Below are 25064 nucleotides of genomic sequence, written 5' to 3' on the forward strand. Positions count from 1 at the left end.
CTTCCTAGTTTGATTAGGCCCTATCTATTTTTGCTTTTATTTCTTTTGCTTGAGAGACTGATTGAATAAAACATTGCTACAATTTATGTCCGAGAATATCTTGCCTATATTCTCTCCTAGGAGCTTTATGCTGTCACGTCTTACATTTAAATCTTTAAGCCATTTTGAGTGTATTTTTGTGCGGGAGTGTTCTAACTTCATTGGTCCCCATGTGGCTGTCAAGCTTTTCCAACACCAAATTGCCGAAGAGACTGTCTTTTCTTCATTGTATATTCTTGCCTCCTTTGTCAAAGATTAATTGACTGTTGGTATATGGGTTTATTTCTGGGCTAAGAAGTATTTATTTTTATGTTGTGCTAGTCATAATTAGATGAAAAGCTGCATGAGGGCAGGGTCTGTTTATATCCTTTATCTTCAGAGCCTAGAACCAGGCCAGGCATGAGCAGGTACTCAATCAAGATTTATTTAATGAGTTAATGCAGGAAATAATGACTTTTAAGTTAAGATGATTTAAGCTTAGAAAGAAGTATGGAAGCTAAGAAGGAAGTAGCTACCCAAGGATTTGGCAGTAGGTCCAACAATTTCCTTTATAGAGATATTCTACTCTTTAGAGTAGGCTTCAGATAATCCTTGTCTAATCAGGTCTCAGGCTGTTTCTGTGGTGTGGCTCCTATTATGGTGGCAGGCCCATCTAATGGCAGCTTTCACCAAGGGCCAACACTGTCCATTTCCTCCTCTTTTTAATATAGTGCTTTCTCTCTTAGGGAGATTGGGAATCAAAGGTTTACTTGGTATTTTAGATAGGCTCTTCTCCCCAACTTCTAAATACTAATTAAAATTTTTTATTATAGGAAAACTTTAAGCATATGGAAACACAGAAGTATGAACCCCTAGGTACTCATAACCCAGCCTCAACCATGACCAACTCAGAGTCAGTTTTGTATCATTCACATCTCACTTACTCCTCCCTACAGTTTTGGAAGCAGATCTCAGACATCATGTAATTTCACCCATCAGGGTTTTAGTATGAATGTTTAATAAGGACTTTATTAAAAACATAGATTTGAAATAGCATCAGGGAGAAGGACAACACTATTTTATTCAGGACTGTGTTTCCTAAAAAGAGCACATTATTTCTATCCTTTGAAGAAATTAATGCAATATGGCTTGACCTGAAGGACCAATTAAAAATGTTGAAACAAACCAAAGAGAATTTTAAATAGACTCTGATTCTCTGCTCCAATACAGTTCCTCTGCCTCAGGGAGCTAGAAAGCCTCTTGTGCCCCCACACTGCAGCTTTAAAGGGGGCACGTGTCTGTCCTCTCTCTAGCTCCAAGTGCTGCTTGGGCAGGTTTTAGTGAAGGGTCTGCCTGGCAGGCAGTTCCACAGAGCCTGGCTAAGCAGTGTGTGTGCAGACAGCCGGCCAGCTTGCAAGGAGCACCCCATGGGGAACTGCTCATTTAGGTGCTGACGGCCCCATGTGAGCCTCAGGGCGCTCTGCCTGCTGACACAGCAGCTCCTAGGAAAGCTGATCTCCTCTCCTACGAGGATCAGTGCTTATCTGCCTCACTGGCATCTCTGTCCTCATTTGTAGCCTTGCTGCTCCAAGCCTGCACCTACATCCCACCCAAAGGGTGAGCTTTTAGGGTTGTGCTGGAATACTGGGGGTTCTGAGGGCAACCTCAGAGCACAGAGAGGGAATGCTTGGCAGGTATGATGCATACCATCTACCTCTTTTCTCTTGCCAGAAAGGCAGGAGGCAAAGCAGCCCACAACTCCTAACTGGTGTCTCAAATCCAGTCACTTCCACCCACCTGGGCAGATGTGTGTTTGTACATCCATGCTGCCCTCACTCACAGGAACGGAAGCTGCACTGACTTGGCTCACTCTGCTCAAACTGGAAAGGCAGGCAAAAGCCAGGACTCCAGACGGGCAGTCTCTGTACTTCTGTTTACACACAATGTATCAGAAGTAACAGATCTGTCCTTCCTTCCAAGGAGTGTGAGCAACAGCAGCCCTGGGCAGCAGGGCCCAAGCCCACCCCCACAGGGAGGGCTGGTTCATACCTGATGGTCTGTGTGCCAGATATGCAGGGGTTCCCTTCCTATCTGCTCCCTCTTCCCTGGGATGAAGGACTGCCTCCCATCTTCTCATCTTCCCTTCATTCTTTTAACTCCCATCTGGGCACACCCTTTGGAATGTCCCTCTATCCTTGTCTGGCCTGGGAGAGCTGACCTCTGTGACCACAACCCAAATCACCTTGGCCCAGTTTCCTAGGCTGACCACCTTACCACTGGAGGGAATGACCCCGGGCAAAGCTGTGGCCACGAGCTGGACTTCTGGTTCAGTCCTTCTAGATACTCAGGAGAGAAACGTGGGACCAAAGGAGATGGGGTCGTCTGTATGTGGCGGGTAACAGAGAGACTAGGAGTGGGAGGAAAGTGGCTGTGAGCTGGGCTGTGCTAGAAGTGCTGAGGTCAAGAACCTCATTGCCTGCCCCTGCTCCCTTGCAGTCTTCTCTCTTCCTGCCCTCCTCTGACTGCCAAGCTCACTTTCCTCCTGGCACTGAGAACCCTTTGGAAGTTTTTCTGTATCAGCCAGGGTTTGCTTTTCTGGAGCCTTTAGAAAAAAGGCCCTGAATGCTTTCAAGAGAATGGGTTAGCCCTATCCACTGACTCCATCAGGTATGGAGGAACAGAAACAGAAAAGTCACACCTTCTATACAAGCCCAGGAGAAGGCCTCTGATAAATACCCTGAGAGGATGAGCTCATGGAAGGGCTCACTGAGTGGTCTGTACTGAGCACAGAAGCACCTCCCCCAGCAATTCACAGCAAAGGCAGAAGGAGTGGGAGATTCCTGAGAAGGTGGCCTACAGAGCCTCTCAGTCCTTCTCCCCTTCCTGCGCATTCACAATCTTCAGGCAGGCTTTGCATTACCCTCCCTTGTCCACGTTGCTGCTGCTGTGGTTTAGTTGCTAAGTGGTGTCTGACTCTTTTGCAATCCCAGGGACAGTAGCCCATCAGGCTCCTCTATCCATGGGATTTGCCAGGCAAGAATACTGCAGTCGGTTGCCATTTCCTTCTCTAGGGGATCTTCCCGACCCAGGGATTGCACCCATGTCTCCTGCATTGGCAGGCAGATTCTTTACCACTGAGCCATCTGTGAGACCCTTCCCTTGTTCATACTTAGCGTTAAATCTGCTTTTTTAACACTATTGTAGTGTGGAGTGAAAAGGGGACCATGAATGCTCAAATGATCCACGGGTAGGCTCAGTCATATAAGCACAGCTCTTCTCTGTGCTCTATGCTCATGGCAAGAAAAGAGACCTAATACACTAACAGCACTCCTGCACGCTCACACCTTGCTTACGCCAGTGCCTCTGAGCTGGGAGGGCTCACTGGGCACATGGGTAGGTGGCAGCTCCAGGTGGACTGCATGCCAGGAAGAGCTGGCATGGAGCCCTCAGTCCATCTCTGGACCAGCAAGGAGAGGATGCTTTGGGCTGGCTCTGTCGCTCAGTCATGTGTGGCTGGCTGAGAGCAAGCCTTTCCGGGCTGGGTGGAATGAGAGCTCCTGAGGTTTCGGACAGGTTCCTACTTACCAGCGCATTCCCTAACGTGGGTGGATGTTTTTGACAAACAGAAGTCTCCCATGCTGTATAAACCTGATGAATGTTTTCTGAGTTATGGGCAAAAGGTATTAATGTTTTAATCTTTTTTATGATGAAATAACTCATTAAAAAATTTTTTCATTCAAGTCTGGTGTTCAGCCACTATAGATCCCTGCATGATCCTAGTTTAGCTTTCTAAGACGTGCTCAAAGCTGAGTAATGAGAGAACAGCTTCAACAAGTTACACAAACCTAGCCTTTCCAGTGTATGGGGCACACCCAACAGCAGGTGGTCAGAGGGCCCCACAAGAACTCTCCCAGAGATTGGAGCAGGATGGTAGGGAAGTTCCAAGGAAGTCTGAACCAATGCTGACGATGCCTGCTAATTCCAGAGAGTCAAGTTTAACAGGGGACAAGCCTGTGAGAGGAACCTGGATGGTGTTATAAGGAAGAGAGACCCAAGACAAGAACATGGACAGGAGGCAGTAAGGGCCTCCTTTGGCTGTGGTTAAAATCCATTCATTTTTATGGCTCACATTTTCTATGGTGGATCAGAATGCTCCAGTAACCTAAGTAAATCTAATACACACAAGCAGGGGGCCCAGAAGCCCCTGATCTTGGAGCATTAGTATTTACAGATGTGCAAAACTGGCATGTGGGGTTGTCTTTTACACTCTCAATTTGCGACTGGCTTCCAAGCCACAGAATTAAGCTGTTATTTTTTTTCCCTGGAGAAAGTCATGCTGCCTCCAAATCCAATGCATGCACATGGGCACCCACCTCCTCACCACCCCTCACAGCACCCTCTGCAGCTATTGCCACCCCTGCAGGGTTAAGGTGCCATGGAGCCCAGTAGGGGCCGAGGCACTCGAAGTCTCGCCTGGGGACACTCACCTTGCCTTTGTTGAAGTAGTGGATGATCTTGCGGCACAGCCCCTCTTTCCGCTGCCACTCCGTCTGGGATGGGTAGTGGAGGAACTCCCGCAGGGGCCGCTCCTCCCACTGCAGCAGCTCGCAGTAGAGGAGCAGAGTGAACGCAGCTTCTGTGGGGACAGGCTCTAGCGAGGTCCCGGGGCAGCCAAGTGCCCGGGGACCTGGTGTGCACAGCCCAGGTCAGGGATGCCGGGTACCACACCTGAGAGAGGGGCTGTCCAGCCACCCACCAGCCCTTGACCACAGCACAAAGGGACCTAGTGGATACCGTCCTTCCTCAGCCTGGTCACCTGCTCTGGGCTCTGGATAAGGTGTGGCTCAGGTACCCCAGGGTTGGTGCACAGGCTGCTTTGCTCTGGGGCACACTGCCATGTCAGAGAGAGCTCCTGGGTTCCCTTTTGCTCAAGGGACTAGCGCTTCTTTCCCAACCTACTCAGAACTGGATCGGAGGGGTGAGCTCTGACAGGCTTTCCTCGGCCATCCCACAGCCAGCCTCCATACCTCCAGCTCCACTTTCTGACCTCAGCATGGCCCTGGGAATGACCCTTTCTCCTCATCTTGACCATTTCTAAAGGGACCAGAGAGCAGGAGTGTTTGGTGCTAACTGTGTGAAGGGCTCCACTCATAGAGGAAACTACAGCTGATGCTGGGCCCAGGGCCGAGGACTGGTGACGTCTCCCGTACACATGGAGCTGCTAGGGAGGGTTTCTAAAACAGCCGTGGCTCAATACCGTGGCTTCCTAACCCCCAGGAGTGAGTCACACTGAATTACAGCTGCTGCTCTGGGTCCTCATCACACAGCCTGCTCCATCCTGTTCTTTTGCTCCTTTTTGGCGGGCATCTCCTACTGGCAACTTAATTAGCTTGAGCTTCTGTCTGGCCTTCAAGGCCCCGTTCAAATCTGGTCCCCATGACTGTGGAGAATCTCTTTTCTAATTATCTTGTGACCCACTTCCAGTTTTAGCCAGGCTTGCTTGCCCACAGCCTTCCCAGGCCCTGCTCACCTCTGCCTCTCCGAGACCTACGCTCTGGCGACCAGCCTTCCTGCCCAGGGACGCACGTGACTCCTCACTGGAGCTGCGAAGCCCTTTCTGACTGTGGGGACAAGCCTGTGAGGCCTGCAAGGCCTCTCTGTGGAACTTAGAAAATCATGTGAATCTTTTTCTTCTCTGTCAATATTCTTTTTAGATGTTATTCCTGGAGGCCACCAGAAGCAAGGCTTAGCACCTTCTCTCTGTCCGAATTCCCGACCTAGCCTCTCAGTCTCATCCCAGTCCTCTAGGAGTTTAGTAAATGCCTCTACTGATACATGGAACTTTTCAGTCTATCACTTCACTGCCCCCTCAAAGGGTTGCTGGGATCGTGGGTGGAAGTGGATGCAGAGGATGGCAGATTCAGCCCAGTTATTTCAGAGTTAATTCTTGCCAAGCTGTGTCAGGAAAGGTGGAATCTCCGTGAAACACTCTCTAACATCTAACAGAAAATAGGGAAGGAAGTTTCTGCATTTTTACAAATTCATCTCATTCTAGTAACACCGTGGACAAGAACAGCCTGAATTTCCTGGCCTGTCACACCACTTGTGGCTCAAGGGCTAAGATGTGGTGGCTGGTTACCATGGTGAAGAAGTGGTTAATCTGGGGGGAACTGTGGCACAAGGTGATCACCCAGGGCACATGTGGGTACACTTGTCTTCCTGACTCAGAGCGGCACTCAGTAAATAGAGTGACAGCTATGTTTTTTAATTTTTCTTTTAGAAAAGGCCTTAGTAATGGGCGAAACTGTGATACAGTGAAAGGGCCCTTGTCCAGCCTGTCAGAAAGTCAGGTGCACGCTGTCCATCCTCTCCACTGGGAGCTCAGTGTGGGGCTGCAGGGTGGCTGCAGGGGAAGAGCCCAGACCACAAGGCAGGTCTGCCAGCACGTTCTGGAGGCCCCCGAGTCAGGCGAAGAGCCTGGGCTGTGGCCTCACTCAGCCCAGCTGTGAGGTCCTCGGAAAGGCTCTGCTCACGAGGAGCAACAAAGAGCTCAGGAGGCTCTGAACCTGGCTCCCGGGATCTGGAGGTCACCCTCAGATGAGGGGGAACGGGAGGCAAAGGGAGTGGAAGAACCTCGGCAGCCAGGCACAAGGGCAAGGTCCCCCTGCTTTCTCTCCACCACACGTTACAAAGGAGTTGAGGGCAAGGGGTGAGGGGATGGGCATCGTGGGCGCTGACACTCCGCTGACACCTGGCGGGCCCCAGCTCAGAGCTTTCCCCTGTCAGCTGCGCGTGTCTGTCCAGTCCTTTCCCAGGAGGAGGCCTGGCTCTCCCTTCCTGCTTACCTGTGTAGTTTTCTGCCTGCAAATGCATGTCACAGAGCTTATGGATATAGCGGATATACATCTCCTCTTTATTAATCTCCGATTTGTAGAAGTTCTGTAAGAGAGGAGGAAGTACACATGAAGGCGAGAGGGGATGCCCCCTCTGGAGGCTGTATCTAAGCTTCAGGCAGCTGGCCAAAACCCTGGGAGTGCTGGACAGGAAGGAGGAGACAGGCCGTGGGGGCGGCCAGCACCAGAAAGAGAAGGGACTGTCATAAAGCACCCCTGCTGGGAGCAAAACCTCTGGCACGTCTGCAGGGGTCCTGAGTGGTGAGAAAGAGGAAGAGTATCAGTGGTGGAAACAGGATGTCAGGGTTGGTGGGACCTTGCTAAGAGGCCAGGCTACAGCTCTGTCCCAGGAGAGGCTCATTGTATTCCTTTCCCGAGTGGGAATGTGAGTTTCCAGGGACAGGGCTAATGTCCTGATGCAAACCCTTAGGCTTGTAGCCATGTATTGCAGAAACGACAAGGCGAACACATGGCGGGACAGAAGCCACTCCATGAGGCAGAGAGGAGGATGAGCCCAGGTTCTCTCACCATCAGATTAACAGTGCAGCCAATCTTCTTATTCTCTGTCTCCTCTCCTTTCATGCAATCCCTGGAGGGGAGAGTGAAGATGAATGCACCAAGTGGTGCCTCTGGGACAACTCAGAGACCTGCAGTGTCCCCGAGGCTTCAGTGTGTCCAAACCCCAGAGGAAGATGCTCCCCAACAGAAACTTGTCCACGGATGGGGCTGTACTGTGTGTTTCCTCCAGGCTGTGGACCCATTCCTAGGGCTCAAATATCTCTGTTCAGCTGGACCCTTGTTCTGGTGGCAGAGTACAGAGCCCAGAGGCTATATCAGGGCATTCAGGAGCACCTACCAACGTCTTCAGTGCTTAAGTATGTCAGTAAAGTAGAAGGTTAAACCCTCAAGTTCCCTGAAGGGGAGCCACAGAGCCGTCCTTAAAGGGCAGTTTTCATTTTGTAGGACAGTTTTTAGGAGAAGCCAATACACTCTACTCCAGGGACCTGCCTTCAGAACCCAGTAGCCCAGCAACCATGGCACAGCCGCCACATAAATCATCTCACTGACTTTTCTCCCTGTGGTGTCCTTCTTGTGCTCTAGTACTTGGAATCCCCTCCAACTGGAAGGATTTAGGGGTAGCTTCAGCCAGGCCTGAGCTGCATTTTTTGCTGAACAGGCTTGGGTACAGGAGGGGTCACGGCTGGCCTGCCAGACACAGAACACAGGAACACTGAGAATGGATCCTTGCCAAAGGAGAGTGGGAACTGATCAAATCCATGCTCCTCTAGCAAGGAGGGGTGGCCTAGCACAAGGAGATGAAAGAATGAGGACCAGACTGTGAATCCAGTAAGAAGCCTCCTGTACACACAGCTACCTGAGTCCCAGGTGCACCCCCCTGATACCTGCACAAGACACAGCACAGAGAAGACAACCACTGCTTGGGGCTGGTTTCTCTATCAATACCCTCCTCATTCCTTATCACCTTCCCCTGTAACCTCCCCAAAGGCCCTCTTGGCTCCCCTGAACTCTACTGAGAGAACAACTAAGGCCCCAGTGGCAGTGGCAGTATTCCTTTTAGGCTAAGTCAAAAGCCATGATATGACTGAGAAGGCAGGCTTTCAGGAAAAAATGGATTACATGTGAACTCCCAGACTCCACATATCATAAAGATCTCTGAGCTCACACGCTGCCTCCTCTCATCTACACCTGGCCAGGGTCAAGGGACAGAAATAAATAGATTTTACACAAAGAATGGAGGCATGGGAAAATTACCCCTTGCCCTGGAAAAAAGAAGTGAAAGTCCTCCTGGGTCACAATTCTGTTGTTGTGTAATTGGTAAGTCGTGTCTGACTCTTTGCCACCTCATGGACTGCAGTCTGCCAGGCTCCTCTGTCCATGGGATTTTCCAGGCAAGAATATTAGAGTGGGTTACCATTTCCTTCTCCAGGAGATCTTCCCAACTCAGAGGTCCAATCCATATCTCCTGCATTGCAGGGAGATTCTTTACTGCTGAGCCACCAAGGAAGTCCAAACAAGTACAACAGTTCTGTATTGGGTGATATTTCTCTGCCCACCTGCCATACGGCTCTGAGGAAGGTCTGTACTAAGGTCCCCTCTCACTCTGGAGACAGCCCTTCTCCTCCTTTCTGCTGTTCCCACCCCTCTGAGCCTTGACTTTTCTGGATGAAAAGCCGGATGGCTACATGTCCCTATGACACCTCCAGGGTACATGTGCCCACGTATCAGTGGTAAGCTCAGGAAACCCTGGTCTACCCCTGAGAGAAGGCTTTCACCCCTGCCTCCTTGGCAATCAGGAGATTCCTAATGACTGGTGATGGCACACAACACCAGAACAGCCCTGCCTCTTGTGGTCACGTGGTCTCAATTTTAAGGTCAGGGGATCCTCCTGCTGGGGAGAGCACGTGACCAGAGAAGAGGTCAGGTAGGTTCCTGAGAAGATACCTGTAGTCAAGAAGGCGTTCCATGAGGCGGGTGACTGAGGTTACAAAGGAAATGCCGGTCTCACGCCATGTTTCCTGTTCAACCTTCTCCAGCAGGCTATTGATAGAAGCAAACAAAACGCACAATTCATGAGCTTCCCGGGGGGCACCAGAGTGAGGTCCCAGAGCCCAGGGGGCCTGTGATGGATCTGGAGACGGCAGACTTACCACATGGCAGTCTTACCTGGGGTAGGGCCCAAACAGCTGGGTTCTACTCCATGCAGCAGAAAGCAAAGACAAAGCAATTACTGAATGGACAGCAACAAATGAACATGTCTTCCATTGTCCTGTGTGAGCTTGTAAGGATGCCCCTGAGCTGAGGGAGAAGCTTCAGAGCCCCAGCCCCTGTAGGGGTACACCCTGTGAGAGCTGTTCTGAGGAAGCAGCTGAGGACCAGTCCACTGAGGGAGAGACCTGGCTTTGCCAACTGGCTGGCCGCCTCTATCACTGCTCAGAACCATCCTCAGCAAACACGCTGACCAGCCTTTTCATGTAGACCAAGGGTAAGACTGCAATCAGTCTTGAGGGCCCAGCATGAAGGACAGAGAGTGAGTCCAAGAGTTATACCTGGTCATCTCCACTGTCACAGGAGACTTCCATAGAAAACGGCCAGAGCCAAGAGCTACATGCCTGGGTCCTTTTCTCACTTGTCAGCCCGTGCTCCTATTATCTCCAGGTAGGCTCTGATTACTCCAAAGAACCTGGCTTCTGAGATCCTCTACCTTCCCACTGATGATCCCAGGTGCAGGTCTTGCTGCTGACTCCTTTGTACACTGGCCCTAGCTCCCTGAGGTCATGAGAGTCCCCTAGAGTAGAGGGCTCAGCCAGGGACCCGAAGTGGGGACTCACACCCATAGCCTGACTGTTGTTAATGCTATAGTGATGCCAACTGTCTTCCCTGCACAGAGCATCTAACCTGAGATGGGGCCTCTGAGACAGTGAGGGTTTCCCAGGTGACCCATCTTCCTGCAGCAAGATGGCAGGATCATTGGTTCTCACCTCTGAGCTGTGTGGGAAAAGCTACTGTGTACACATTTCCCAAACTATGTTCTACAGAGCTCTGCTGTCCTGGGGGACAAGAGGTGTTCTGTGAGCAAACAAGCATGAAACTGGTAGATCACTACACCCTCCTCTGAAGAGATTTTTCACACCTTTCTGCATATTGAAGGCTTTGAGAAGTTCTATAATACAGAGCTTTGTTTAATTTTCTTTCACTGAGTCTTTTCTAAACTGATTAGCCCATGATCTACATCCCCCAGTGTACCTACACAAACATCTTCTCCTAAACATAAATTGGGAAATGCTGCTCCACGGTTATCAGTGGCTTTTAGTTCTCAGACATGACTCAAAAGAGTTTATGAAACACTTCTTTGCCAGGTAATTACTAACTCCAAGTTATTTTTGTGCTTTTTCCTTTGTAGTAAAATCATCAGTGAGTGGCTTAGGAAGAGACTTCGCTTCCTTATTTCCATAATTAGAAACATCTCTGGCCAAAAGAGAAACCCTAAGGATGGATTCATTTTCACAAATTAAAATTATTTAAGTTTCAAATGAATTCACATTTTATTCCATGACTCATCAAGGAACAAACTACATACACAGGGTACAGGAGAAAGATTTCCCCCTCTTGAAACTGGAATGTCTGGGTGGTATCCCCAGACATGCTTCTTAGTGGCCACGCAACTGAGGGCAATGCCACCAGCTCTCCAAGCTCAGCTGCATTATTTTTACTCATCAGAATACTCTCTGCCCTGCCCACCTCACAGATGTATTGTGAGGATTAAATCAGAAATGTCAACATATTTTGTCCACTGTAAAATTCTAAGCAAATGTACAGTATAATTAACAGAAAATATGTTATAAGCTTATCTTCAAAATGCTACAGCTAGAAAATCTCACAGCTAGAAACAATGAATGAGATGGGAGGGGGCTCTAAAGCTGTAAATGTCTTCACATTTTGCTTTTCGGGAAGATAAAAAACCCAATTTACTGCCTATGTGGGAGGACCACGGCTCTCCTATGTCCCTCCTTTAGACTGAGCCCTATAGCTGGGTCTTGTCAGGTTTTGTGGCCCCATCAACTAAGGACAGAAGCCATAGTGGTGGACCTGGGAGCCCTGACATTCAGTCAGTATAGCCACCCTGTTTCACAAGTGAAACTGGTCTGGAAAGGGGGTATAACTTGTTTAAATCACAAAATGGATGGTAGCATTTTTCAAGCTGACTGTACAATCTTACAAAGCTGAGATTTAAACCCCTTCCCCTCCTCAGAAAGGCCAGCACTGAGCCCTTATTGAGTCCCCATGAGCTGTTTGCCCAACTAGGATACAGTACATGGCATGAAGACATATGATGATCCTCTTCCTATTGGCAAACCCAAGAGCTCAGAGTTACTATCTGTGTCTACATCTTTCAGTTAACTACGATAATCCCTGAGAGAGCCTGCTGTCATGAAGTCTCTTTTCTGTTGACAGAAGGTGAGCATTGCTACCACCAGCAACAACCTGGGTCTCTCCTGATACCCACACTCTGAAGCCTGCCCAGAACAGGCTGCACCCCTACCCTTCATTAGCCCACTTCACCCTCTACTCCAACGTGGGGTGCCTCGGGCTGAAGCAGCTTACAGCAGGCCGAAGAGCTCCCTGTAGCTCTCATCGCCTTTCCCTTCTGACACCATGCTGTCCAGCTTGTCAATCAGCTCGGCCTCCACCTAGAGGGAAGCAGAGATTTTGTAAACCCGAAATGAGCTCAGGGTAAGGATGCGAAATCCAGCCTTCTGTGATGGGTGAGGACACTGGGGAACTGCTTCCTGCTTTTGTTCTTGTACCAAAGAAATTCTGGAGAAGGTGGGATCTCACCTACAGCACCGGGAGGCCACCCTGTCTCCCCCCATCAGGAAGGGATCCCACTCTGGGGGTTTAAGTAAGAGCTGGAGCTTACACGTACATCTCAGATACTCTTTTCCCAGACTAGGGGCAAAAGGCAAGGACTCTCTGGAAAGAGAAGTATTTTGGATCCAAAAGATGCATTTGTCAAGTGTTGCTTTTCTTTCTTAAAAATTCTCATTCAACAGAATTTGTATGTATAAGACATCAGTTCAGTCGCTCAGTCGTGTCCGACTCTTTGCGACCCCATGAATCCCAGCACACCAGGCCTCCCTGTCCATCACCAACTCCCGGAGTTCACTCAAACTCACGTCCATTGAGTCCGTGATGCCATCTAGTCATCTCATCCTCTGTCGTCCCCTTCTCCTCCCGCCCCCAATCCCTCCCAGCATCAGAGTCTTTTCCAATGAGTCAACTCTTCGCATCAGGTGGCCAAGTATTGGAGTTTCAGCTTCAGCATCATTCCCTCCAAAGAAATCCCAGGGCTGATCTCCTTCAGAATGGACTGGTTGGATCTCCTTGCAACCCAAGGGACTCTCAAGAGTCTTCTCCAACACCACAGTTCAAAAGCATCAATTCTTCGGCGCTCAGCTTTCTTCACAGTCCAACTCTCACATCCATACATGACCACAGGAAAAACCATAGCCTTGACTAGACGGACCTTTGTTGGCAAAGTAATGTCTCTGCTTTTGAATATGCTATCTAGGTTGCTCATAACTTTTCTTCCAAGGAGTAAGCGTCTTTTAATTTCATGGCTGCAGTCACCATCTGCAGTGATTTTGGAGCCCCCAAAAATAAAGTCTGACACTGTTTCCCTATCTATTTCCCAAGACATATTTGGTTAGAACTTTACCCTCCGTCAGCCAGTCACAAAGGATGCTTGCTGGGGGCTGGTCCTGACCTTAATGGCTGACATTCGTTTGCACTGAGGGAGATGGGTTTCCTTCAGAGATTGTCCTTGAGGAGAAAAGGCTCCATTCTTTGTCCTCACAGGACCCAGAACCCTTGGACTGCTGCTGCCCCTGCAGCTGCCTTGTCACTGGGGGCCCTTGCACTTGTTACTGGATTCCCAAACTGTGAGGAGCAACACTGCATCCATTCCTAACCCACTAATTTGCAAGGCTTTCAACAGTGCTCAGTCACTTTCCTAATAGGCCTCAATGCATTTACTCTGAAGTGAGAAATAAGTTTTAAAGTGATATAAGATTAAAAAAAATCTTTTAAACTGCTCATTAACCTTTGAAATGTGGTCCTGTGCAATTATTTGTATATATTATATCAACAAAAAGTGGTATGGCTCCATTTAATAATGAGCTATAACAAAAGGCATTTTCTCATTCTACACAAGGCCAGAGTCCTAAGGCAATGAAGTAGTAAAAGAATAACTGAATTAGAAAAGTCATTGAAGGCAATTATGGCTTTTGAAATCCTATCAGTGGAAAATGAAAATGGATGAATAAATATGGCCCTTTTATAGCGGTCTGCTACGGCCAGGGTGGAGATGGCTGTACATCTACATTTGGCCTAATGAGTCAGCTGCTTGAATATACTTTTCGGAAGACACACAAAGTCTGAGGACTGCAGTCCTTGGGATTGAGGTCATCTGCCTTTCTCTGTGAGGAGAAAAGGTGCCAGCAGGGACTTGCCTGGGGTCATGCAAAGTCAGGTAGGGATCTCTCTTCACACACGCAGGTATAGGTTGTGCTTTCCAGAACAGGGCAAAGGTGGGAGGGGACCTGGAGCAGCAGAGGGTACGACGGTGCAAAAATGGGCACAGCCGTTTCCTGGAGTTCTCAAAATGGCTCCCTGGCCAGCAGCAGCAAGTCACCAGAGATCTTATTAGAAGCACAAATTCCCAGGCTCCACTGGATCAAAAACTCAGGGGTTGTGGGGGGTCAGCAATCTGTGTTTTTACAAGCTCTCAGGTCATTCTGAGGCCTATTCCAGGGTCAGAACTTCTATATTAGGCAAAGGAGCTGGTGATGGAAGGATTTAGGGACAGTACTTCTTCACTCCCTGTAGTGCTGATAAAGGGAGAAGTTACTAAGAGAAACTGAGAAATTTAAAATGTGACACTAAAGATCAATGTATGCAAAATCAATGTCTCTAGGTTACACAAAATGCTAAGGTCTTCAAATATAACGTCATAATTGGTAATACTGAACATTTCAGGTCTGTGGAGTTACTTTTATTTTATAAAACCAATATTCTTGAAAAGAAAAGGTCAGTTTTCATTCCAATCCCAAAGAAGGGCAATGCCAAAGAACATTCAAACTACTGTACAATTGCACTCATTTCATATGCTAGCAAAGTAATGCTCAAAATTCTAAAAGCAAGGCTTCAACAGTACATGAATCAAGAACTTTCAGATGTTTAAGCTGGCTTTAGAAAAGGCAGAGGAACCAGAGATCAAATTGCCAATATCCGCTGGATCAGAGAAAAAGAGAATTCCAGAAGAACATCTACTTCTGCTTCATTGACTATAAAGCCTTTGACTGTGGAAAATTCTTAAAAAGAGATGGGAATACCAGACCACCTTACCTGCCTCCTGCATTGACTATGCTAAAGCCTTTGAGTATGGATCACAACAAATTGTGGAAAATTCTTAAAAAGAGATGAGAATACCAGACCACCTTACCTGCCTCCTGTGAAACCTCTATGTAGGTCAAGATGCAGCAGTTAGTACTGGACATGGAACAATGGACTGGTTCAAAATTGGAAAGGAGTACATCAAGGCTGTATATTGTCACCCTGCTTATTTAACTTATATGCAGAGTACATTATGTGAAACACCAGTTGAATGAAGCACAAGCTGGAATTTAGATATACAGATGACACCACCCTTATGGCAGAAAGTGAAGAGGAATTAAAGACCCTCTTGATGAAGGTGAAATTTTTATTTATGGAAGGAGAGTGAAAAAGCTGGTTTAAAACTCAACATTCAAAAAACTAAGATCATGGCATCCAGTTCCATCACTTTATGGCAAATAGATGGGGAAAAAGTGTAAACAGTGACAGAGTTGGACCATAAAAAAGACTGAGCACCAAAGAATTGATGCTTTTGAATGGTGGTGTTGGAGAAGATTCATAAGAGTCCTTGGACTGCAAGGAGATCAAACCAGTCAATCCTAAAGGAGATCATCCTGAATATTCATTGGAAGGACTGATGCTAAAGCTGAAGCTTCAATACTTTGGCCACCTGATGTGAAGAACCAACTCATTAGAAAAGACCCTGATGCTGCAAAAGATTGAAGGCAGGAAGAGAAAGGGATGACAGAGGACAAGATGGTTGGATGGCATCACCGACTCAATGGGCATGAGTTTGAGAAAGCTCTGGGAGGTGGTGAAGGACAGGGAAGCCTGGTGTGCTGCAGTCCAAGGGGTTGAAAAGAATTGGACACGACTGATCGACTGAATAACAACAAAGATAATTGATGCAATCATACTGTTCTAAGTGAAAGAAGTCAGTCTCAAGAGGCTACAGTCTACATGATTCTCTTTACATGACACTCTGGAAAAGGCACAATGACAGTGATGGAGAAAAGATCAATGGTTGCCACAGGTTAAAGGTAGGGGAAGGGTTTGACTATAAAGGGGTAGCGAGATGGAAATTTTAGGAATTAAAATTTTTTTTTTAAATCTTGATTGTGATGGTGGTTACATGACTTTCATGTGTCTGCCAAAATTTACAGAGCTGTAAATCCCAAAGAGTGAATTTTACTCTTTGTAAATATAAAAATACATAAATAAAAATTAAAAAATTACTGTTTGCCCTGTCTGTTGCTCAGTGTTAGAATCACTCACTCTAAGACCACTGGTTCTTCCCAGAATCACAGAGTTGGGAGGGAGCTTAGAGGGGAGTGATTACAGTCCCCAAGGTAACAGAGAACTCTTCCCTAGAGGACTCCAGGGAGCTTCTGTTTGAGAACCACCAACAGAGAGGAGTTCCGCATCTCTGAAACCAGGCCAGTTTATAGCAAATCACTTTTTGCGAGCAAGTTATTCCTTTTATTGGCTAAAACTGGTATTACCACCACTGTTTTCTATCTGTTGTTCCTAGTCCTATTCCTTGGAGCTACAGATACAAGGGCAGGGGACCTCTCCTCCACTTTAGGGGTGGCAGAGGAACCGCCCAGAGGCACAGCCTGAAGCCACGTGGTCAGAAACCAAGCACTTATCCCTCATGGGCCCAGCCCTCTGTGCAGGAGTCTGTGAAGTTCTCAGCTCTAATAAGTTTTCTGGTCTGGGCTCTAGCCATAGAAAATGCCTGGACCATATGCACTGGGGAACCTTGAGAGAGAAAAGACAACATGCTCCTGGGACCGCCCTCTGAGTGAAGCTGGGAGGTTACAGTCTCAGTCACTCTCTCCTTGATCAGAAAAGTCCTTTCACATGATGTTCAGTTCTTTTCCTCTGATTCTTCTCTGATAGCACTTTATGAAGAAAATCCACAAATCACTTCTGGCCAGCAAGGGAGGGAAACCCTTGGATGGGACTCAAGACGGCCAAGAACTACACTAGAACTACAGCCTGGCAATCTGCATCATGTGCCAGGGTAAAAGGGGTCCATTCCAGGGAAGAGTACCCTAACACCACTGGCGGGGGGTGGGGGTCTCACCTGTTTGAAGTTGCCGTTTTTCCTCTGCTCCCAGTCCATCATGTCGTGAAAGATGGGAATCATGATATTCCGCACTTCAGGCTGTGGGACCAGTGTCACACCCAGGAACGGGCCAATCATTCCCGGAATGAAGTGGATCTTATGTTCACCTGCACAACACAACCCAGCAGATAGAAGTATATGCTCCAGCCACAGAAGCTTCCCGAGTAGGGCCACAGCACATGATCTGACCTTTACCGGGAGCATCAGAGGACACAGAAAGCTCTCCTCTATGGGCTTCTGAGATATTCCCTTCCCTTGGCTTTTTAAGAGTTTGCAGACTAAATTGGCTCAGTCCAGTTGAAAGAAAATTCAACAGGTACAAATTCTTTCCAAAGAATTTGCTGGGAGGTTCTACAGACTATCTGAAAATCATCCTGAGTCCAGGAGCAGAGTCACTACTCTAGATAGAATAGGATTTCTGAGTATCCTGCAATAGTTTCCGATAGTCTGTTCATAGTATTTATTCAGCAAGGAAAATTCATCAATTTCTGCTTAAACACAATGCACTGACCCTGGGATTTCTGCCTGTACCCAGAGGCATTTAAGTGATGAGGATGTTCGGTCTGCTAGACGTCTGAAGTCCACAAGCCTCTTCATCATCGGTGCTCAAATGTGCCTAAGAGTCCCCCTCTTGAGTTAGCAGGAGCCTCCTGCACAGCCGTACCTTGACAGACTGGCTGAGAGACTCTCTACGTGTACCTCCGATCCCACCCCTTGCCTTCACATTGTATTTTTGATGGTAGCACTGTATTTATTCAAACCAGCTTGGCTCATCTCTCAATTTTCTTAATGAGGTCTGCCCACGGGAAGAGTGTAGTATGAATTTCCCTGTGACTAGCCTGTCAGTTGGGGCATGTTCCCAGAATCCAGGGCCAGTCTTGAAGACTACGGGCCAGAACTTTTCTCTTCCTTGTAAAGGTGAAACAGAGTGAACCATCTTCCAGAGCTCTGTTTTCAGTCCTTCAGAGACTCAGGGAACAAACTGTGGGCCTGTGTAGTGACTGTTACAGTCAAGCAAAATCAGTTCCTGAGAACTAGAAAATGTCATTTCCACCAAAAACAATGAGGCAGGAATGGCTTTCTTGGGGGAAATCTGACATGGTTTTTGAATTCTTCCATGTTGAAAGCCTACCTAAGGAGCAAGTGTTAGCTAGCCTGGAGGCAGATTCTGCATATTCCAATCTTGGTATTTGGTATAGCTGGTCCCTTGTGTTTCTGGGAATTTCAGAATCAACTTCAGGGTGAACATTTATATCTGGACAGTGCTGGATGCAGAGGGTATGAGCACTGAAGCTAGAGAGCTGGTTTGGGGAAATGCAGCCCCACTCAGGGATGCAAGGCCCCAGGGCTGGCAGAAATGCCTTGCATCTTGCTTGCTGCTTCTAGGGTTGTGACCAGGATGGTTGATGGAGGACTATGAGATGTTATGGCCATCCTTCCTAAGACTTCAGAGTCATGAGCTTAGTTGAAAGCAGATCTCACTGGGAAGAACAGCAGCAGCTTCTCTGGCAGCCAGGCAGGCCTATCTAAGAAGCCGACAGAAGCAAAGGACGGCCCACCTAGTTACCAGGGCACCCCAAGGATTCCACCAAAACCTGACAATTTCAAGATTCAAAGTGCTGAATATTAGAGATGCTGCAAAGAGAAGCTGTCGAAAGAAAGGAGACTAAAATCAGTCTCACCTAGATGCAGCAGTTCCCTTCGTACATGTACCTGGCAGTGGGAACCTCGTCTGGATGCCTGAATGCCAGAGACCCATGAAGGGTTTCAATCTTTACTAAAAAGAACAGCTACCCTTGCTCATGTGCTGACTGGGCTTCTGGGCCTGTGACATCTGTACTGGGACATGGACAGCTCAGAGGATCTTATACTCTTAGAGCCTCAGACATTATATTCTTACAGCCTCATCTTTTTCTCCTTTTGACTTTTGTTCTCAAAAAAGGGTCTGTGCATATGTATCGCTGGGGTCTTATTTCTCTGCTTAACTCTCCCTGCCAAGGGCTTTGTGCACATGTGCTACACTATACCATCCATCTGAGGTGTTATGCTAAAGATATGTGAAGCTCTCTTGGGTCTGAATTAACATTCATAAAACCTGGGGGAAGTAATTAGTCTTGTAACTTCTTATTTGGCCATGCAATATGTGTAAGGGAAGAGTGTGGAGAAAAGACCTACCCAAATTCTGCCACATGCTGAAGAGTTCATAAGCCATCATCACACGCATGTCCCCGTACCTGGGAACAGAACACAGGAACCAGCTATTAGCACGAGAAGGTTCAGGAAGACAGGAGGCCAGCATTTCAGCTCTGTTTCTAGCGCTTTCCAAAAGACAAAGTCATTTTGCTCTCAGTTGAGCTCTCTCACTTGGCTCCTTGGGAAGCCACCTCAATGAGAACCTTGTGGACGTCTCTAGGAGCCCCTCCTGGAAACATAACCCCATCTGGGCACATGTAGGAAGATGAATAAGGGACATATGTCTTACTTATCTAGAATCTTCTTCCTCTTGGTGGAAGTAATGATTTCTAGCTGAAGGCTTGGCTGATTTATGAACAGAACTGCCAGGCTAAAATAAGAATTCCACACCTAGAGAGAGAGAGAAAGAGGAAATATGTGACAGCCTGAGTTCTTAACCTTGCAAGGAGAGAGTCTAAATATATGCATGTAGCACAGAATTCATTTCAGTGTTAAGATCTTGATTTTTAGAAAATATCTTTGCAAACAGGACTTTCCCCTGCTTTCTTGACTTCTCTGAAACCAACAGTGTTGATTCTGGACTGGAAAACAAACTCATGGGTTTCTGGCTCCCAGCGTCTCCAACAGGGGTTTCTTAGATTATACTCTAATCATTATCAAGCCTGGAAGCTGTTTGATACTATGAACAGATTAAGAAAGCCCCCTGCCACCTATCAGACACTTAGCTGAATCCTTCTCAAATTCCTGACCTGCAAACCTGTGAGCAAAATAAAACAGCTGTTTTAAGTAAAACAAAAACAAAAATGAAAACAGGGAGTCTGGTTTTTGGCTTTCTATGGTTATTACAAAGATAGTGACGGATCTTAGGAGCTCCTACCTTAAAGTCGAAGTCTGTCTCTGTGAAATTCTTGTGCAGCGCAGAAGACAGGTACTGGACAGTGGTGACTATGATGCTGCAGTGGGGACAAGGTGCCGGCAGAGTTAAAGGACTGACAATGGCACCCTACAGCTGAGCATCCGGGGTCTGCGGCCCATGTGCAAGCTTCCTGAGTACAAGTAGCTCTCGTGTAAGATGTGATTTTAAGGGAGAAGGATGTGTGTGCGTGCTCAGTTGTGTCCGACTCTTTGCGACCCCATGGACCACAGCCCACCAGGCTCCTCTCCCTATGGGATTTCCCAGGCAAGAATACTGGAGGGGGCTGCCATTTCCTTCTCCAGGGGATCCTCCCAACCCAGAGATAGAACCCATGTCTCCTGCATTGGCAGGTGGATTCTTTAGCCCTAAGCCACCTGGAAGCCCAACTGAGAGGAATACATGGCACAAACCCTACAAAAAACCCCCTGTGGAGAAGTGCCCTACCAGTGGGTTCTAGACCAAGCTCTGCTGATACCTGGTCTTGGCACTACTTTTCTTTGGCCACAGTTTCCCTATAAAAGGAGGGGAGTAAGGTTTCATGGTTCTTTCAGGCTTCTTCCAGTTCAAAGAGTAATTCTAGTATTTGGGGGAATCTTAGGAAAATGAACCTGTATTATGACCAACAGAGGACTTAAGAGTATCATTCTATTACTCCACTTGATTAACAGGGGTTTAGTTATTAAATCTCTACTTTTATCATATACTGTTATTTTCATGTGTAAGAAATTTGATTTCAGCCTTTGATCTAGAATATCACTCTCAATTTTTGCTTGGGCATGTTTAAGGGTTAATGTGAGGCTGGCTTGCTACAGTCAAGAGCACAGGTTAAGGGAGAGAGAAAGTGAAGTGAGACAGGCGAGTAAGGGTTTAATTACCAAGGGCATTGGATGCCTGGCAAAGGAGCTTACACCTAACAATGACCACCTAAGCTCTGGTGCAGAAGAGGGGCAAGGCAAAAACAGTGCATTAGAGAGACTCATTACCAGCAAATAAATTTGAAAAGTAAAAGCCTTGAAAGAAGAGGCTTGCTCCTGCAGAATGGGCTGGAGAGCCTGAAGTGCTCTGAGTAGAACTAAGAGACAGAAACAAGAGGGGGTCAAATGGAAAATCCACTATTTAAGGAAATATCTCTGCAACACTATTTATAACCATTCTTCTGTTCTGTATGAAACGTTTGTAGTTTTCAAAAAAAAGGAGCACTATAAAAGGTACAGAGTAGAAAGACCATCCTGATACCTTGCTAATAAATCTAACACAAATAATTTCACTACATTCTGCATAATGCCGATGTAAAAGGCCGATCAGAGGGAGGAGGCAGTAGGCTAGAGAGTGGATGCCAAGTGGCCTTCTCCTGAGCACAAGGGGACCCAACAACAAGCACCCTACCACCCACATGACTTGTTCGCTTTGCCAGTGAGAACCACAGGGCAGAAATATGAATGGGGCAGACAAGCAGGGTCAACCTTGGAGTGAATTCTGTGGCCAGTGTCAGAGGTGGGCAGAGCCTCACAGTCTTGGGTGAGTAATTAGCACTAGCTGTGGGGGACGAGCAGTGTCTGGCAGAAAACACAAATCAAGTCAAGAGGAGGGCTTGGGATGCTGCCTGAAACCACAGAGCACAGAGGCCAATGATCAGGCCCTCCTCAAGCAGGAGCCCTCCTCTGGTATCACAGCTCACATTCATAAAAGTTCCTTTCCTACCCTTACCATGACACCATCTGCCAGGCACTTAGACTCTACTTCTGAACTGTTTCTCCTCCTTGAACTTTGGTAAATGGCAAAGTCCTGCTGACTGCGCTTCCAAACACTTTCACATTTAAACCCTCTCCTCTCTGTCCCCACAGCTTTGACCTTGACAAGTTTCCATCTAGCTTCTTCTCTCACATGTAATATTCTGGGGACAGCTGCGTGGAGGCTGGCGCAGGGCCCTTCCACACTCACTTGCTTGTAAGAAGTCTCATCACCATCCAGTCCCGAGGAAAGACACTCATCTTCATCAGGTTCCGGAACACGCAGAAAATCTTCAACAGGAATTCCTGGGCCGAGGGGAAAATCTGATGTGAGGCGCCACCTCTACCACGGCAGCACATACCTCCTCAACAGGTTCTCTGACCTCTAGATCATAAGAATGGAGGGGACCAGTGGGTGATACTCTGGCTCCCTTCATGAGTTGCTTTTCTCTTAGAGGGCTGCGTGATAGTGAGGTCTGGCCACTGCCCCAGGCCAGTCCCAAACTGGGGAGAAGAGATGCAGTGCTATACCTGCTCAGCCCAGTGCCTAAAGGCCAAAACAGAGGAGGTCCAGCAGACATGGCATCCAACTGACAACTGAGTCCACTGGTCTCAATCTGTGGGGGATGGCCCCTGAGCACTTGATTGTAAGAACTTGTTTTCTTGGGTGTTAAGAACACATGGACTGGAGAAGCACTTCAGGGATAGATGAGTAAGTATCTCCAAAAACGTGCTTCCTCATGAAAGCAATGAGAACACTGCAAAGACTGGTTAATGAAAGGCTTGCTGACTCAGGAGAATTCAGCCTCACTTTCCGTGGGAAGAAGAAAATAAACAATAACTAAAAATTTTAAAGATTTAAATGGCAGTAGAAGCTACTTGAAGAACAAAAGAAGAGTTCAAAGTGGCTGCTTTGCGGGAGTAGTGGGTAGACGTGGTCAGGTTGAGCCAAGGAACCAGTTTTATATTACACACTTTATAAGATGCTTTGGCTTTTAAAATTGTATATACATACTGCTGCGATAAAAACAAACATTTAATTAAAAAGTAAGGGAATGATGCTTCTGATTGAGAATTGGTTAGTGTCCTTCTCTCTCTCACAAACACATACACATACAATGAAAATGATCTAGAACAGTCAGGACTGGATTTTCAAGCTCTACACCCCAGCTCAAGCATTGCTTGACCTGGATATGAGCTCCAGGCCCTGGTTAACTTATGGCTCATTTCAAGGGCTGTCAAGTTCATCCCTCTGAGAAGATAGGCTGGCCTCACCACAGTAAGTTAGGGACAACAATCTGCAGAGACCCACATTTGTGGAAAGGTAGGCCAGATCAAACACCAGAAAGTGTTAGTGATACTTTAATGTGTTACTGATACTTTAAAGTGTTAGTGATACTGATTAACTCATATGATTAATAAAGATTACACAAATGGAAAACAGTATAGTGTATTACTATGAAATATTGACAAGTGACTTGACTCTGGATGGAGGCAAAGCATAGACATAAAGTTTACAACAGTTTCTTTATCCAGGGATGAACTCAGTAGCATGGTCTAATGCAAACACACAAGCCCTTGGAGTCTGTCAGCAGCTGATACCTTCACAGTTTGGGAACACTCTCCTGTCATCTGGACCATGGGCCCATTTCTCTGGACTATCTGCCCTCGGTGCTCTGATCCATAGTGATAGCCAATGGACAGTGTTTGTATTTGCTCTCTACAAACATGAATCTTTCAGAAATATGTTTTACTGAAGAAAAGTTGTCATTATTATTATTACTACAGTTATTAAACAGTGAAGCCTGTTTCATGGGTAACCTACAACTCAACTGCTGTGTTTATAAGAGAGGGAAGAGTCCTGGCTGACTGATAATCAGTATGGCCCAGAGAAGTGTCTCTTAGAGGCATATGGTCACGGGGTTGCGATCAGTCAGGGAAGACTTGCCAGTGTTCCTGGGGTCTGGCTGTATGGGAATACCACTGGCTATCTGCTTCTAGAAGCCATACAGTCAGCTATAAAGTGAGGCTGGTAAATCTTCCACTCTCAGCAGGGCAGGCCTCTTGCACTTCTCTACTGGCAGGGGGAAAAACTGCTGGGCAGTCTTAGCTGTGTGCTTCCTTTCCTAGGTGAAAGGTCAGTGTTTCTCGGCCTACCTTGAGCTCATCTTTGCTCTGGAAGTTGTCCAGGAGGTGCTGGTAATGCGTGTCACACATCTGGCGGAGCAGCGAGAGAAGGCAGGACACATACTCACCCTGGGGAACAACGCAAAATACACTTAGCAAAGCCAATAACAAGAGCTATGTTCCCCCAATCCACAGAGGGCAAGGAGAGAAGGAAGGGTCTGAGATGGCCCCAATGATCATGGGAGGGAAGGTGACAACTCTGGCCCTGAAAATGAATTTTCTTTTCTGCTAAAGGGGTGCCTGGAGGGCTTGGGAGTTTTAATAAGACTGCTGCTGCTGCTGCTGCTGCTACTGCTGCTAAGTCACTTCAGTCGTGTCCGACTCTGTATGACCCCACAGACAGCAGCCCACCAGGCTCCCCCATTCTTGGGATTCTCTAGGCAAGAACACTGAAGTGGGTTGCCATTTCCTTCTCCAATGCATGAAAGTGAAAAGTGAAAGGGAAGTTGCTCAGTCGTGTCCGACTCTTAGCGACCCCATGGACTGCAGCCTACCAGGCTCCTCCGTCCATGGGATTTTCCAGGCAAGAGTACTGGAGTGGGGTGCCATTGCCTTCTCCAAAGACTGCTGCAGCATGGGGCTAATTGATAAATCTTAGCCCATAAGAAAGAAGTACTGCCAAATGAGACAGATATTCTAGTTTTTTCCCTAGGGAACTTTCGGCTGCATAGTCCTTTGTCATTATATGCTGCCAGGGCACCATACTAAAGTCTGGAGGGGCCCCTGGGAACAGGGAGCTCAGACTTCTCTGGACAGAATTTGGACTCTGCCCATCCTGCTGGGCTGGAGCAGTCTTTCTACAAGGATCTCCTCTGGCAACTCCCAGAGCTGACATGTGATTGCTGGAGATGGAACACAATAGATCAACATGACCCTCGGGAAAGCAGAGGAGTCAAAAGTGACCTTTCTGAGAAGATGAGCTAACGGCTCTAAGTAAAAATTTAAAGATAAAAAAAAAATGAGTCTTTAAAATTTCTTCAGGTTCCAACTGGGGTATGCAGATGAAAACGCTGGCTTAAGGACTTCAAAGACTTTTACCATCTCTTGGAAACTTCTGTCATGGGGCCGCTGAGCACGGTTTC

The 25064-nt window shown here is 47.4% G+C and overlaps 1 protein-coding gene across 11 annotated transcripts in view; it reads right to left on the minus strand.

Moving 5' to 3' along the window:
* DOCK3 (dedicator of cytokinesis 3) overlaps positions 1-25064 on the minus strand; it is a 289619-nt gene that overhangs the window by 30547 nt on the left and 234008 nt on the right. For 10 of the 11 annotated variants that reach the window (XM_025271944.3, XM_025271942.3, XM_025271937.3 and 7 more), the window contains 12 exons: positions 23953-24051; positions 22007-22101; positions 20027-20102; positions 19439-19539; positions 19132-19190; positions 16915-17063; positions 12036-12121; positions 9597-9623; positions 9375-9470; positions 7440-7500; positions 6864-6957; positions 4506-4654 (listed from right to left, as the gene is read on the minus strand). In XM_025271944.3, the coding sequence (XP_025127729.2) occupies positions 4506-4654; positions 6864-6957; positions 7440-7500; positions 9375-9470; positions 9597-9623; positions 12036-12121; positions 16915-17063; positions 19132-19190; positions 19439-19539; positions 20027-20102; positions 22007-22101; positions 23953-24051 (1092 nt within the window). The remainder of the gene's footprint in view (positions 1-4505; positions 4655-6863; positions 6958-7439; positions 7501-9374; positions 9471-9596; positions 9624-12035; positions 12122-16914; positions 17064-19131; positions 19191-19438; positions 19540-20026; positions 20103-22006; positions 22102-23952; positions 24052-25064) is intronic. The other variant, XM_025271936.3, reaches the window with a different exon arrangement.

This window comes from Bubalus bubalis, chromosome 21 (genome assembly GCF_019923935.1).
Source record: "Bubalus bubalis isolate 160015118507 breed Murrah chromosome 21, NDDB_SH_1, whole genome shotgun sequence".
NCBI lineage: Eukaryota > Metazoa > Chordata > Mammalia > Artiodactyla > Bovidae > Bubalus > Bubalus bubalis.